The following is a 13,791-nucleotide window of genomic DNA, read 5'->3' as shown; positions in this document are numbered from 1 at the left end:
TCTGAATTCATCGGTGGTAACAAACAGATGGATAAACCATGTGATTCTATGTTTAGCAGAGATCTTCTGTGTATAAATTGATGTGGAAGGGCAAAAAAGCATCTAACGACACACTCAGCTGTTCTACTAGTGGTCTGAGACAGGAGGTAGATTACTCAGCTGTTCTAGTGGTCTGAGACAGGAGGTAGATTACTCAGCTGTTCTCGTGGTCTGAGACAGGAGGTAGATTACTCAGCTGTTCTAGTGGTCTGAGACAGGAGGTAGATTACTCAGCTGTTCTAGTGGTCTGAGACAGGAGGTAGATTACTCAGCTGTTCTAGTGGTCTGAGACAGGAGGTAGATTACTCAGCTGTTCTAGTGGTCTGAGACAGGAGGTAGATTACTCAGCTGTTCTAGTGGTCTGAGGGAGGAGGTAGATTACTCAGCTGTTCTAGTGGTCTGAGGGAGGAGGTAGATTACTCAGCTGTTCTAGTGGTCTGAGGGAGGAGGTAGATTACTCAGCTGTTCTAGTGGTCTGAGGGAGGAGGTAGATTACTCAGCTGTTCTAGTGGTCTGAGGCAGGAGGTAGATTACTCAGCTGTTCTCGTGGTCTGAGACAGGAGGTAGATTACTCAGCTGTTCTAGTGGTCTGAGACAGGAGGTAGATTACTCAGCTGTTCTAGTGGTCTGAGACAGGAAGTAGATTACTCAGCTGTTCTAGTGGTCTGAGACAGGAGGTAGATTACTCAGCTGTTCTAGTGGTCTGAGGCAGGAGGTAGATTACTCAGCTGTTCTAGTGGTCTGAGACAGGAGGTAGATTACTCAGCTGTTCTAGTGGTCTGAGACAGGAGGTAGATTACTCAGCTGTTCTAGTGGTCTGAGGCAGGAGGTAGATTACTCAGCTGTTCTAGTGGTCTGAGGCAGGAGGTAGATTACTCAGCTGTTCTAGTGGTCTGAGACAGGAGGTAGATTACCCAGCTGTTCTAGTGGTCTGAGGGAGGAGGTAGATTTCTCAGCTGTTCTAGTGGTCTGAGACAGGAGGTAGATTACTCAGCTGTTCTAGTGGTCTGAGACAGGAGGTAGCTTACTCAGCTGTTCTACTAGAGGTCTGAGGGAGGAAGTAGATTACTCAGCTGTTCTAGTGGTCTGAGACAGGAGGTAGATTACTCAGCTGTTCTAGTGGTCTGAGACAGGAGGTAGATTATTCAGCTGTTCTAGTGGTCTGAGACAGGAGGTAGATTACTCAGCTGTTCTAGTGGTCTGAGGCAGGAGGTAGATTACTCAGCTGTTCTAGTGGTCTGAGACAGGAGGTATATTACTCAGCTGTTCTAGTGGTCTGAGGCAGGAGGTAGATTACTCAGCTGTTCTAGTGGTCTGAGACAGGAGGTAGATTACTCAGCTGTTCTAGTGGTCTGAGACAGGAGGTAGATTACTCAGCTGTTCTAGTGGTCTGAGACAGGAGGTAGATTACTCAGCTGTTCTAGTGGTCTGAGACAGGAGGTAGATTACTCAGCTGTTCTAGTGGTCTGAGACAGGAGGTAGATTACTCAGCTGTTCTAGTGGTCTGAGACAGGAGGTAGATTACTCAGCTGTTCTAGTGGTCTGAGACAGGAGGTAGATTACTCAGCTGTTCTAGTGGTCTGAGACAGGAAGTAGATTACGAGTGTTTTCAAGTGTAACGTTAATAACAATGGTTTTGGGAAACAGCTCAGAGATTTAACCAAACCAGACAGCACAATTTTCTTGTTATTTTAATTTTCAGATAGCCATGGTCACACTCCAACATCATTTAAAAACAAAGCATTTGTGTTTAGTGAGTCTGCCAGATCAGAGGCAGTAGGGATGACCAGGGATGTTCAACTGATAAGTGTGTGAATTGGACAATTTTCTGTCCTGCTAAGCATTCAAAATGTGACGAGTAATTGTGGGTGTCAGGGAAAATGTATGGAATAAAAAGTATATTATTTTATTTTTGAATGTAGTGAAGTAAAATTTAAAGTTGTTAAAAGAAATATTAAAGTACAGAGACCCCAAAAAACTACTTAATTAGTACTTTTTAGGTATTTTTACTTCAGTACTTTACATCACTGCATTAGAAGACAGATAAATGTGTTGATTTGAAAGAAAGAGTTCATGTCATTTTGCTACATTAAATACATGCTTAATCATGTGGACTATTGTGTATCCTGCCTCTATTGTGTTTTGGAGAAAATGGGGGTCATGTTAGCAGTAACTGCATAATGTTACTGTGAAACCAAGGTAAATAAAAGCCATTTTTCTCAGTTCCACTCTATGAGCAGTTACTGCCTTTTTGCTTGGTAGGGAAGTATAAATATCTTGCATTACTCAACTCATATGTATATACTTTATTCTATACTATTCTACTATATCTTAGTCTATGCCGCTCAGACATTGTGACGAATAACATTTGATTTGATTTGGCTTAGGCTATATACACTACATGACCAAAAGTATGTGGACACCTGCTAGTCGAACATCTCATTCCAAAATCATAGGCATTAATATGGAGTTGGTCCCCCCCTTTGCTGTTATAACATTCTCCATTGTTCTGGGAAGGCTTTCCACTAGATGTTGGAACATTGCTGGAGGGACTTGCTTCCATTCAGCCACAAGAGCATTAGGGAGGTCGGGCACTGATGTTGGGTGATCAGGCCTGGCTCACAGTCGGCGTTCCAATTCATCCTAAAGGTGTTCAATGGGGTTGAGATCAGGGCTCTGTGCAGGCCAGTCAAGTTCTTCCACATCGATCTCGACAAGCCATTTCTGTATGGACCTTGCTTTGTGCATGGGGACATTGTCATGCTGAAAGAGGAAAGGGCCTTCCCCAAACTGTTGCCACAATGTTGGAAGCAGAGAATCATCCAGAATGTAATTTTATGCTGTAGCATTATTAAGATTTGCCTTCACTGAACTAGTGGGCCTAGCCCAAAACATGAAAAACAGCCGCTGACCATTATTCCTCCTCCACTAAACTTTACAGTTGGCACTAAGCATTTTCCTGGCATCCGCCAAACCCAGATTTGTCCCTTGGACTGTCAGATGGTGAAGCGTGATTCATAACTTCAAAGAACACGTTTCTACTGCTCCAGTGTCCAATGGCAGCGAGCTTTACACCACTCAAGCCGATGCTTGGCATTGCGCATGGTGATCTTGTGTGCGGCTGCTCGGCCATGGAAACTGATTTCAAGAAGCTCCCGTCTAACAGTTATTTTGCTGACATTGCAGTTTGGAACTCGGTAGTGAGTGTTGCAACCAAGGACAAACCACTTTTATGCGCTTCTGCACTCAGCGTTCTGTGAGCTTGTGTGGCCTACCACTTCACGGTTGCCCCTAGACGTTTCCACTTCACAATAACAGCACTTACAGTTGACTGGGGCAGCTCTAGCAGGACAGGAATTTGACGAACTGACTTGTTGGAAAGGTGACATCCTATGACGGTGCCACGTTCAATGTCCCTGACCTTTTCAGTAAGGCCATTCTACTGCTAATGTTTGTCTATGGAGATTGCATGGCTGTCTGCTCGATTTTATACACCTGTCAGCAATGGTGTGACTGAAATAGCCAAATCCACTAATTTGAAGGGGTGTACACCTACTTTTGAATATATAGTGTAGATTCTCTGTCCTGCTACTGGTAGGACTATAACATTATGTTGATCTGAACAGGTTTAGACTGGTCATCTATGATATGTAGGTTATATACAGTACATTCTCTGTCCTGCTACTGGTAGGACTATAACATTATGTTGATCTGAACAGGTTTAGACTGGTCATCTATGATATGTAGGTTATATCTGAGGTATAGACCTTGATCTGCATATCACTAACAAACTGCTGTTATACATTATAACCTAGTCTACTTTCCATAATATAACATCTACATATCACTGACAACCCACTACTATACATTATAACCTAGTCTACTTTACATAATATAACATCTCTCACTTGATGCAAAAAACCTTTCTGAATGGATCAACAATTTCCTCCTCAGATCAATCATGTCCGTTTCAGCCCTTCTGTCTATATTCTCAGATACGTTTAGAAAAGAACAGATTGAAAGACAATAAATAGCCTACTTTTATTAATAAAAATAATTGTGAGACATGGCCTTGTGTTGCTGTACTGTCTATAACTACCTTAACAAACAGTGACTTATTATTATTATTGTTATTGTTATTGTTGCTGTACTGTCTATAACTACCTTAACAAACAGTGACTTATTATTATTGTTATTATTATTGTTGTTGTTCTGTCTATAACTACCTTAACAAACAGTGACTTATTATTATTATTATTATTATTTTTGATGCTGTACTGTCTATAACTACCTTAACAAACAGTGACTTATTATTATTATTATTGTTGCTGTACTGTCTATAACTACCTTAACAAACAGTGACTTATTATTATTATTATTGAGAGTTACCATGGAGATGAAATGTCACAACTACATATTCATGTGATGCATTAAATCACCTGACTGTTTAGATATGTCTGTTAGTAAATGTTTAATTTCTCAAAGAGATAATGACTAAATGAGAACAAATGACATTCAAGAATTAGTTGTCACTGTGTTAACCACAACCAACATGTTGGATCTCTGTTTAGTTGTCACTGTGTTAACCACAACCAACATGCTGGATCTCTGTTTAGGGGTCACTGTGTTAACCACAACCAACATGCTGGATCTCTGTTTAGGGGTCAGTGCTCTAAAATGAGTCTCTCTGGGGAGAGAGAGGAGGGGGGCCCTGCCTCTAAAATGAGTCTCTCTGGGGAGAGAGAGGAGGGGGTTCCTGCCTATAAAATGAGTCTCTCTGGGGAGAGAGAGGAGGGGGTCCCTGCCTCTAAAATACATCTCTCTGGGGGACATGACACCAAAGCTAAGAGGTGAGATGACAATTTTATGAATAATTTATTACGTTTATTTCCAAAAGAAATAGCTATCTTACGATGAATGCAGTTACTGTAAATCTCTCTGGATAAGAGCATCTGCTAAATCAGGGGTTCTCAATCCGGGGTCTGTGGAGGTACTGCAGGGGCTCCACGGCACCCTGACTGTACTCGTTGCAATGTAAGACATTTGATAGAATTTTCACATGACAAGACCACATTGCCTACTCTTAATTATTGCTTAATATAATGGCTTGCATATTTTCTTTACCATTTCTGATCGTTGTTACAATAAGAATTTTGACAATATTACCGTTATATCAACACACTCTTCACACCCGTTTAACAACTCTAAATAGCTTTGGCATAGTAGGAATCAAGTCCCTTGCCAATAATGTTGCCTACAACGTTGCATACAATGTTCATTTTCATCGAACACAGATTACGCCCGAGATGCCTTCAATTGCCCAGTTTATAGCCACGCGCAATTTAGGATTATTTTTTAACAACGTGATGTTGCGCTCCAAAGGGATATCTTGAAATAACATGATGTAGATAATTAAATAATCAAAAGAAAAACGTGTTTATTTTACACTCTTAGAAAAGAAGGTTCCTTATAGAACCAAAAAGGCTTCTATCACTTCCTTAATATATGGAATCACTAAAAGTTATATATATTTTTGGGTTCAGTGAAGAAGAACCTCTAGAGTTCTGATCAACGAAAGGTGATTGTTTTGAGGATGTGAACCCAGCAGCCCTCCAGTGGTCAGATCAATTCCGCCAGTTTTTTCCAGCGCCTGGCCCGGGATATAAACCAGCCACCTTTAGGCCACAGGTCCAACTCCTGCCACAGCTCCAACTCCTTAGCCGCTGGGCAAAAACCTGTGTTAATCTTCAGAAATAAGCATGAGTTAATCTGCCAAAATGAAGACCAAATGTTATGCAGACATACATGGTATCACTAGTTATACATAATTATACATAAATGATTGCCAAAAGAGCAAGACATACTGTTGCATGTAGATCTATATTAGTTATAGATTGATCATATAGAAAAATAAAAACAGTATTTTTAACTACTACAAAGCATTTACATGTGGCGCAGGAACCACTGACCCGCTGCATTATTCTATAGTATTATCAAGACACCTGCTGTTAACTCTTACTTAGGACAGCTCACGAGGTGTCCTAAATATCTGCCGACTAGGTGGGATTAGAGACTTCATGCATAGTTTTAATTTATACCCATAAGTGTAAAATGTCTTTATTCTCAGCACTTATATGACCAATTCTCTACTCTGAGACGCTTTGTGGATATGGGCCTAGATCTCAAAATATTGTTATAATAAAACGTAGAATGTTTGTTAAACATAATAATAAAAAATGAATATTACTAATGTAACCCACTGTAAAGACTGGGTTTAGTTGATTGTGTTGCACTGCTCATGTCCGCGTTCTGGAACTGTCCGCGTCCACGTACAGAACTGTCCGTGTCCATGTACGGTGTGGCGCCAAGGATATTGTCCGTTTACGGCGCAGAGTGGGCTGAGGTGATCTTGGGGAACAACAACGGAGTTCACTACAGTGTTGAGATGCCGACGTTTATTGTTCAGTTCTCTTTTTGCTTTATGGTCAGGGCCAGTATGAGTGTAGACAGATCCTTTTCACTCTCTATCCTCGTTTCATTTTGTGGTTCACCGGATTCGTCATCATCATCGAGACGAAGGACAGACGAACGACCTGCTAGCTTGTCAATCTAGTCGGTACAGCTAGGTAAGATAGCTAGCTACTCTACCAGCAGCATCCTAGTTATTCTAGCTACCACTACATCATCACCGGCTGCCTGCATTTCTTGTGGACCAATGGAGCTCACCGGTTGTTTCTTCCACCTGTTAAATCCCGTGGAGGGCTTCTCCCTCTCTAGTTGACGGATGCTGGCTACCTCTGTCAGGTTCTTCTCTCTTCACTAGATGGACGGTAACTTTAGTGTTTAACCCCTCTGTGTCCAAGGACCGAACTTTTGAATATTATTTTCGTGGCGCCTCAGTAGGCTGAACACATGACGTTTTTAACAACTTTTTATTTTCTGATGAAAACTAGTTAATTGCATTCGCTATGGAGCCCAGTTTCATAATATTACTACATATTATTATGTCTCTAGTAATGTCGTAATTGCTAAAAAACAGGCCTTCTTTTAGGCCATTTTTCACACTGCCAGCTCCTATTAGTTCTATTGAGCACCGTGGCACCAACTCTTCTTCTGAACATTCTTTTCCCAGCTCATTGTTCTCCGTCACAATGCCAGCTTCTCCAATGAGACCTGTCAGCATTAAGTGAACACTGACCTCAGGTAACTTATTAACCTCTTTGGGCTAGGGGGCAGTATTTTCACGTCTGGATGAAAAGCGTGACCAAAGTAAACTGCCTGTTACTCATGCCCAGAAGCTAGGATATGAATATAATTGGTAGATTTGGATGAAAAACACTCCAAAGTTTCTAAAACTGTTACAATTATGTCTATGAGTATAACGGAACCGATATGGCAGGCAAAACCCCGAGGACAAATCACCCCCCCCAAAAAAAATCTATAAAATGGTGTAAAATAGTCCTATGTTTGAGAACTTTGAATTATGACATTTTGTGGTTTTAAATCTGGCGCTCTGATTTTTCACTGGCTGTTGAATAGGGTGGGACGATTCCCACCTTCCCTAGAGAGGTTAACAAACAATTAAACTGACATAAACCAAAAGCATCATACACTTAGTTAATTATATAAAACTATTTATTTAGATAGGTGACATTATCTGCCAAAGTAACAGCCCTGTAGACAAAGAAGAGCTCTCCAGTAGGTACCGAAACATTCAAAGGACATTTTCATAAAAGTGAGGTTACAAGTTTATCATCATTCAAAGGAAAATTACTTTCCCATTGTTCCTCAACAGTAGTGTCTACCATTTACTAGCTCTGATTCTCTACTTTTATCAAATGTAAAAAACACCAATAGAAATTTTGCTACATAAGACTGAATTGTGCCGGACGGTAATATTTGAGAGTGAGGCAGATATATAGCATTTTGCAAAAAACATTATTATTTGTTTCTCAGAAATGAAAACATCAAGTGAAAGATTTTTGAAAAATACATGTCTGTCATTGAACAACCCCATGCCATGATTAGATAGTGAAAAACGTCAATCTCTGATAATTTCCTATTTCTATTTGTTGTGTTCATAATCCATAGGCTAATCCTTTTTTCCATTATCATAGTCCTGAAACAATATTAAACAAACACAACATTTCCTCTGTGTGTGTGTGTGTGTGTGTGTTTGTGTGTGTCTCATGTTTTGTCCACAGAAACCAACAGGAGAGATCAGAGTCAGAGATTCTCAGTGGTCAGTCTTCCCAGAGTCATCAAACAGACCTGGCCTCCATATTCAGTGTATGTGGTTCTGTATTGTACATTTGTTTTTGTTTACCTCAAGTAAAGTTGATCTGTCAATCATTCATTATTGTGTTAATGAGAAAGCATTTCTTCTCTTGCTTAACTTATTTACTTGATTTATTTCAGTTGCTTGAAGAGAATGTTATGACATTTGTGAAGAACAAGCTGAAGATGTTCAAGAGGATTCTTAGTCCAGAACTCCCAGAAGGCTTTGAGAAGGAAGTGGTGGATGCTGAAGATGAGAAGCAGGAGAGCAGTGCCAGAGAGGGGGCTCTGAAGATCACACTGCACGTCCTGAGGAAAATGAACCAGAAGGAGCTCGCTGACACACTGGAGAAATGTAAGAGCTGTCTGCCTCATGTTGAATGCTGTTTTATAACATTTAAAAGCTGTGGCTAAAGTACAGCTAAAGTAGCTGTGTAACTCAATGGTATTGTAGCAGCCTTAACACAACACCTAGTGACCTCATCAAGTAGCAGTAGGGATGTGTTGTGTTGATTAATTTAGAGAGAGAGAGGGAGGTACAGAGAGGGAGGTACAGAGGGGAGAGAGAGACAACATTAATAATATCATCAATAATAATATAATCAGTCACACCAGTCTGTAATGCATTATGAAAACATTTACACATCTTTACAGTCAGTTAAGAGAATAAATTATTATAATTTAAACTTTGTAACAGTCCTACAATACTGTAGGCATTAAAACAGATGTAATATTAATATCCTCTGTGTTATTTCTTCATTCAGATGAGCTTGCTGTGATTTGCCAACGTGAACTCAAATCTAATCTAAAGAATAAGTTTCAATGTGTATTTGAGGGGATCGCTAAACAAGGAAACCCAACACTTCTCAATAAGATCTACACAGAGCTCTACATTACAGAGGGTGGAACAGGAGAGGTCAATAATGAACATGAGCTGAGACAGATTGAGACAACAACCAGGAAACAAGCAAGACCAGAGACTGCAATCAAATGTAACGACATCTTCACACCCTTAACTGGACAAGAAAAACTTATCAGAACTGTGCTGACAAAGGGAGTCGCTGGCATTGGAAAAACAGTCTCTGTGCAGAAGTTCATTCTGGACTGGGCTGAAGGAAAAGCAAATCAGGATGTCCAATTTGTGTTTTCATTCCCTTTTCGGGAGCTGAATTTGATGAAAGAGGACAAACACACTTTCATTGAACTTCTTAATCACTTCTCAATGGAAACCAAACAATCAGGAATCTCCATCTACAACAAGTACAAAGTTCTGTTCATCTTTGATGGTCTGGATGAGTGCCGACTGCCCCTAGACTTCCAGAAGAACAAGATCTGTTGGGACGTCACAGAGTCAACCTCAGTGGATGTTCTGCTGACAAATCTCATCAAGGGAAATCTTCTTCCCTCTGCTCTCATCTGGATAACTACCCGACCTGCAGCAGCCAATAAGATCCCTTCAGGGTGTGTTGACCAGGTGACAGAGGTACGAGGGTTCAATGACCCACAGAAGGAGGAGTACTTCAGGAAGAGATTCGGTGATGAGGACCTGGCCAACAGAATCATCTCACACATAAAGACATCAAGGAGCCTCCACATCATGTGCCACATTCCAGTCTTCTGTTGGATTTCTGCAACAGTCCTCGAACACATGCTGAAACATAAGAGAGAAGAGATTCCCAAGACTCTGACTGAGATGTACACACACCTTGTGGTGTTTCATACCAAACAGAAGAATGAAAAGTATCTTGGGAAAGAAGAGACAGGTCCACACTGGAATAAAGAGAGCATTCTGTTACTGGGAAAACTGGCTTTTCAACAGCTTGTGAATGGCAATCTGATTTTCTATGAAGAAGACCTGAAAGAGGCTGGCATTGATGTCAATGAAGCCTCAGTGTACTCAGGATTGTGCACACAGCTCTTTAAAGAGGAATGTGGGCTGTACCAGGAGAAGGTGTACTGCTTCGTGCATCTGAGCATTCAGGAGTTTCTGGCTGCTGTATATGTGTTCCTCTCATTCATCAACAACAATGAGAATCTAATTGACAAACTGCAAACAAAAGACAAGTCTGCAGCTACTTTCTACAAGAGTGCTGTGGATAAAGCCTTACAAAGTGAGACTGGAAACCTGGACCTTTTCCTCCGCTTCCTTCTGGGCCTCTCACTGGAGTCCAATCAGAAGCACTTACGAGGTCTACTGACAAAGACAAGAAGCAGCTCAAAGAGCCATGAAGAAACCGTAAAGTACATCAAGGAGAAGATCGGGGAGAATCCCTCTCCAGAGAGGTGCATCAATCTGTTCCACTGTCTGAATGAACTGAATGACCATTCTCTAGTGGAGGAGATCCAAAGCTACCTGAGATCAGGAAGTCTCTCAGAAGAAGAACTCTCACCTGCGCAGTGGTCAGCTATGGTCTTTGTGTTGCTGACTTCAGAAAAGGAGCTGAATGTGTTTGACCTGAAGAAATACTCCAGATCAGAGGAAGGTCTTCTGAGCCTGCTGCCAGTGGTCAAAGCCTCCAGAACTGTTCTGTGAGTACATCAAATGATGTATAAGAATTAATCATCAGGAAGAAATATACAATTTTGAGAAAAATGTGTATTATAATATGAATACAATTTTATATTGAAAAACATATTGAATAAATGATTTTCACATTAGTATAACGTTATGACCATACAATTCTAGGAGAAGGAAGATAAATATATATGTTGTTTGGGAGAATAAACCAAATGCATCTGTCCTTCTACACTACTCATTAAATTAACAGTGTGTTTGTGAAGTCATGATGATCTCTCTGTCAGTCTGTCAGGCTGTGGAGTCACAGAGGAAGGCTGTGCTTCTCTGGTCTCAGCTCTGAGGTCAAACCCCTCACATCTGAGAGAGCTGGATCTGAGTAACAATGACCTGAAGGATTCAGGAGTGAAGCTGCTCTCTGCTGGACTGGGGAATCCCCACTGTAAACTGGAGACTCTGAGGTCAGTATTCCTGTAGTTGGTCAACAAGTAATAACTGTTCACAAGATCCACATGTGTTTACTTGACACACATAGTCCACACCATATGTGTTTGGACAGTGAAACTTACAGTTTTAAATTTTGTGCTATGCTCCAGCATTTTGGATTTGAGATAGAATGTTTCATATTAGGCGACAGTACAAATTTTCACATTTTATTTAAAGGTATTCATAAATATATATTTTACCGTTCAGAAATGAAAGCACTTAATGTACGTAGTACAGAAGAAGAAGTCTTAATTATTCTGACAAATTCACTTATATTGTATTAAATTAGTCATACATAAGTTTAGTATTTGGTCCCATATTCCATGCCTGCAGTGATTACATCAAGCTTGTGATACAAACTTGTTGAATTCATTTGCAGTTTGTCTTGGTTGTGTTTTGGGTGTTTTTCCTAATAGAAACTGAATGGTGAATAATGTCCTGTCATTTTGGAGTCACTTCACTTGTATTGTCAGTAAGAATAGAAGATGTTTCTGAACACTTCTACATTCATGTGGATGCTACCATGATTATGAATAATCATAAATGATTCGTGAATGATGATGAATAACAAAGTTTTAGAGGCACAAAGCTCATACCTCCTCTGTTATTGGTAATGGTGAGAGGTTAGCATGTTTTGTTGTAGCCTCTGTTATTGGTAATGGTGAGAGGTTAGCATGTTTTGTTGTAGGCTCTGTTTTTGTTAATGGTGAGAGGTTAGCATGTTTTGTTGTAGCCTCTGTAACTTTCTCACTCATCATTTTTCATGATTGATTTATGATTTGTATTAATCATGGCATCATCAGGATTCATTCAGTCGTGATTAGAAACATGTTATCTACTCACTTAGAAAGAAAATTGCTCCAGTTGTCATCCACCATTCAGTTACTATTGGACAAAACACAACCTAAAACACAACCAAAACAAAACACAACCAAAACAAACTGCAAATGCAACCAACGAGTTTGGGAACAAATACTAAATGTTTGACTACTTTAATACAATTGGTCAGAATTCTTTTGACTTCTTCAAATGGGGGGACTAGATACACAAAGTGCTTTCATTTATGTCACGCTCTGACCATAGAGAGCCCTCGGGGTTCTGTCACGGTTGTCGTCGGTGAAGGAGGACCAAAACGCAGCAGGCATGCGGTTGTTCATTTTGAACATTTATTAAATCAAAACGAACATTCCAAAACAACAAAACGAAACCACTAACAACAAAACAGTCTGGCAAAGCATAAGGCTTACACACAGAACAATCTCCCACAAAATACAAGACAAACACACCCAACTAATATAGGACTTCCAATCAAAGGCAACACCAAACAGCTGCCTTCAATTGGAAGTCCAACCCCAATTAACTCAACATAGAAATACACACACTAGACTAACCATAGAATACATGAAAACCAAACAGTGCCCAAAAACCCCGGAATACTTAAATCAAATGCCCCTTCAACAAACACACCACCCCGAACCACATAAAACGAATACCCTCTGCCACGTCCTGACCAAACTACAATACTAATTAACCCTTATACTGGCCAGGACGTGACAGGTTCTCTATGGTGTTTTAGGTCAGGGCTTGACTAGGGGGATTTCTAGGTATTATATTTCTATGTTGGTGTGTGTGTATGGTTCCCAATTGGAGGCAGCTGATGATCGTTACCTCTAATTGGGGATCATACTTAGTGTGTCCTTTTTCCCCCCTGCGATGTAGGATACTGTTTTGTTTTGTATGAGTGCCTATGTGGGCTACGTATTTCAAGATCGTTATGTTTTTGATGTTTTGGAAAAACTCACTATCATTAAAATGTGGAACTCTACTCACGCTGCGCCATGGTCCAATTGTTCAGACGACGGTCGTGACAGAATATTCCTCCTAGTCAGGACCAAGCAGCGTGCCCAGGAGGTGAAGGACAGTTGGTCATGGGAAGAGATACTTGGTGGATGCGAGACCCTTTCTTGGCGGGAGTCGCCGAGGAGTAAATAAGGACAACGATGACGCCGGGGTCCAGGGCCACAAACAGCTCAAGGGCAACCCCAAGTTTTTTTTGGGGGGGGGGCACAAGGGGTGGTCGGCCGAGCTGAAGAGAGAGCCAGAGACCATCTGGGAGTCGATGGAGCAGTTTCAGGAGGGATATCGGAGAGAGATGTTGGCTATGAGTATGCTGCAGTGCAGGTGTTTTGAGGAGGGTGCCATCAGTCCGGTGCAACCTGTGCCGGCTCCACGCACCAGGCCTCCAGTCGCCTTCCCAGCCCGGTACGTCCTGTGCCGGCTCCCCGAACTCGCCCTGAAGAGCGTGCCACCAGTCCGGTGCAACCTGTGCCGGCTCCACGCACCAGGCCTCCAGTGCGCCTTCCCAGTCTGGTACGTCCTGTTCCGGCTCCTCGCACTCGCCCTGAAGAGCGTGTCATCAGTCCGGTGAAACCTGTGCCAGCTCCACGCACCAGGCCTCCAGTGCGCCTTCCTAT

At 41.3% G+C, this 13,791-nt stretch overlaps 1 protein-coding gene across 1 annotated transcript; it reads left to right on the top strand.

Annotated features, from left to right (window-relative positions):
* Window positions 1–9,112: 9,112 nt before the first annotated feature.
* On the top strand, window positions 9,113–10,862 carry LOC115184043 (NLR family CARD domain-containing protein 3-like; the record flags this gene model as incomplete). Its single annotated transcript, XM_029745039.1, has 1 exon — window positions 9,113–10,862. A coding segment is annotated over one exon (1,737 nt), but the record flags the coding sequence as incomplete, so codon positions are not given.
* Window positions 10,863–13,791: the final 2,929 nt, after the last annotated feature.

Source organism: Salmo trutta, unplaced genomic scaffold (assembly GCF_901001165.1).
Source record: "Salmo trutta unplaced genomic scaffold, fSalTru1.1, whole genome shotgun sequence".
Classification (NCBI taxonomy): domain Eukaryota; kingdom Metazoa; phylum Chordata; class Actinopteri; order Salmoniformes; family Salmonidae; genus Salmo; species Salmo trutta.
The sequence above is the reverse complement of the archived record's forward strand: the minus strand, read 5'-3'. Positions and strand labels throughout refer to the sequence as shown.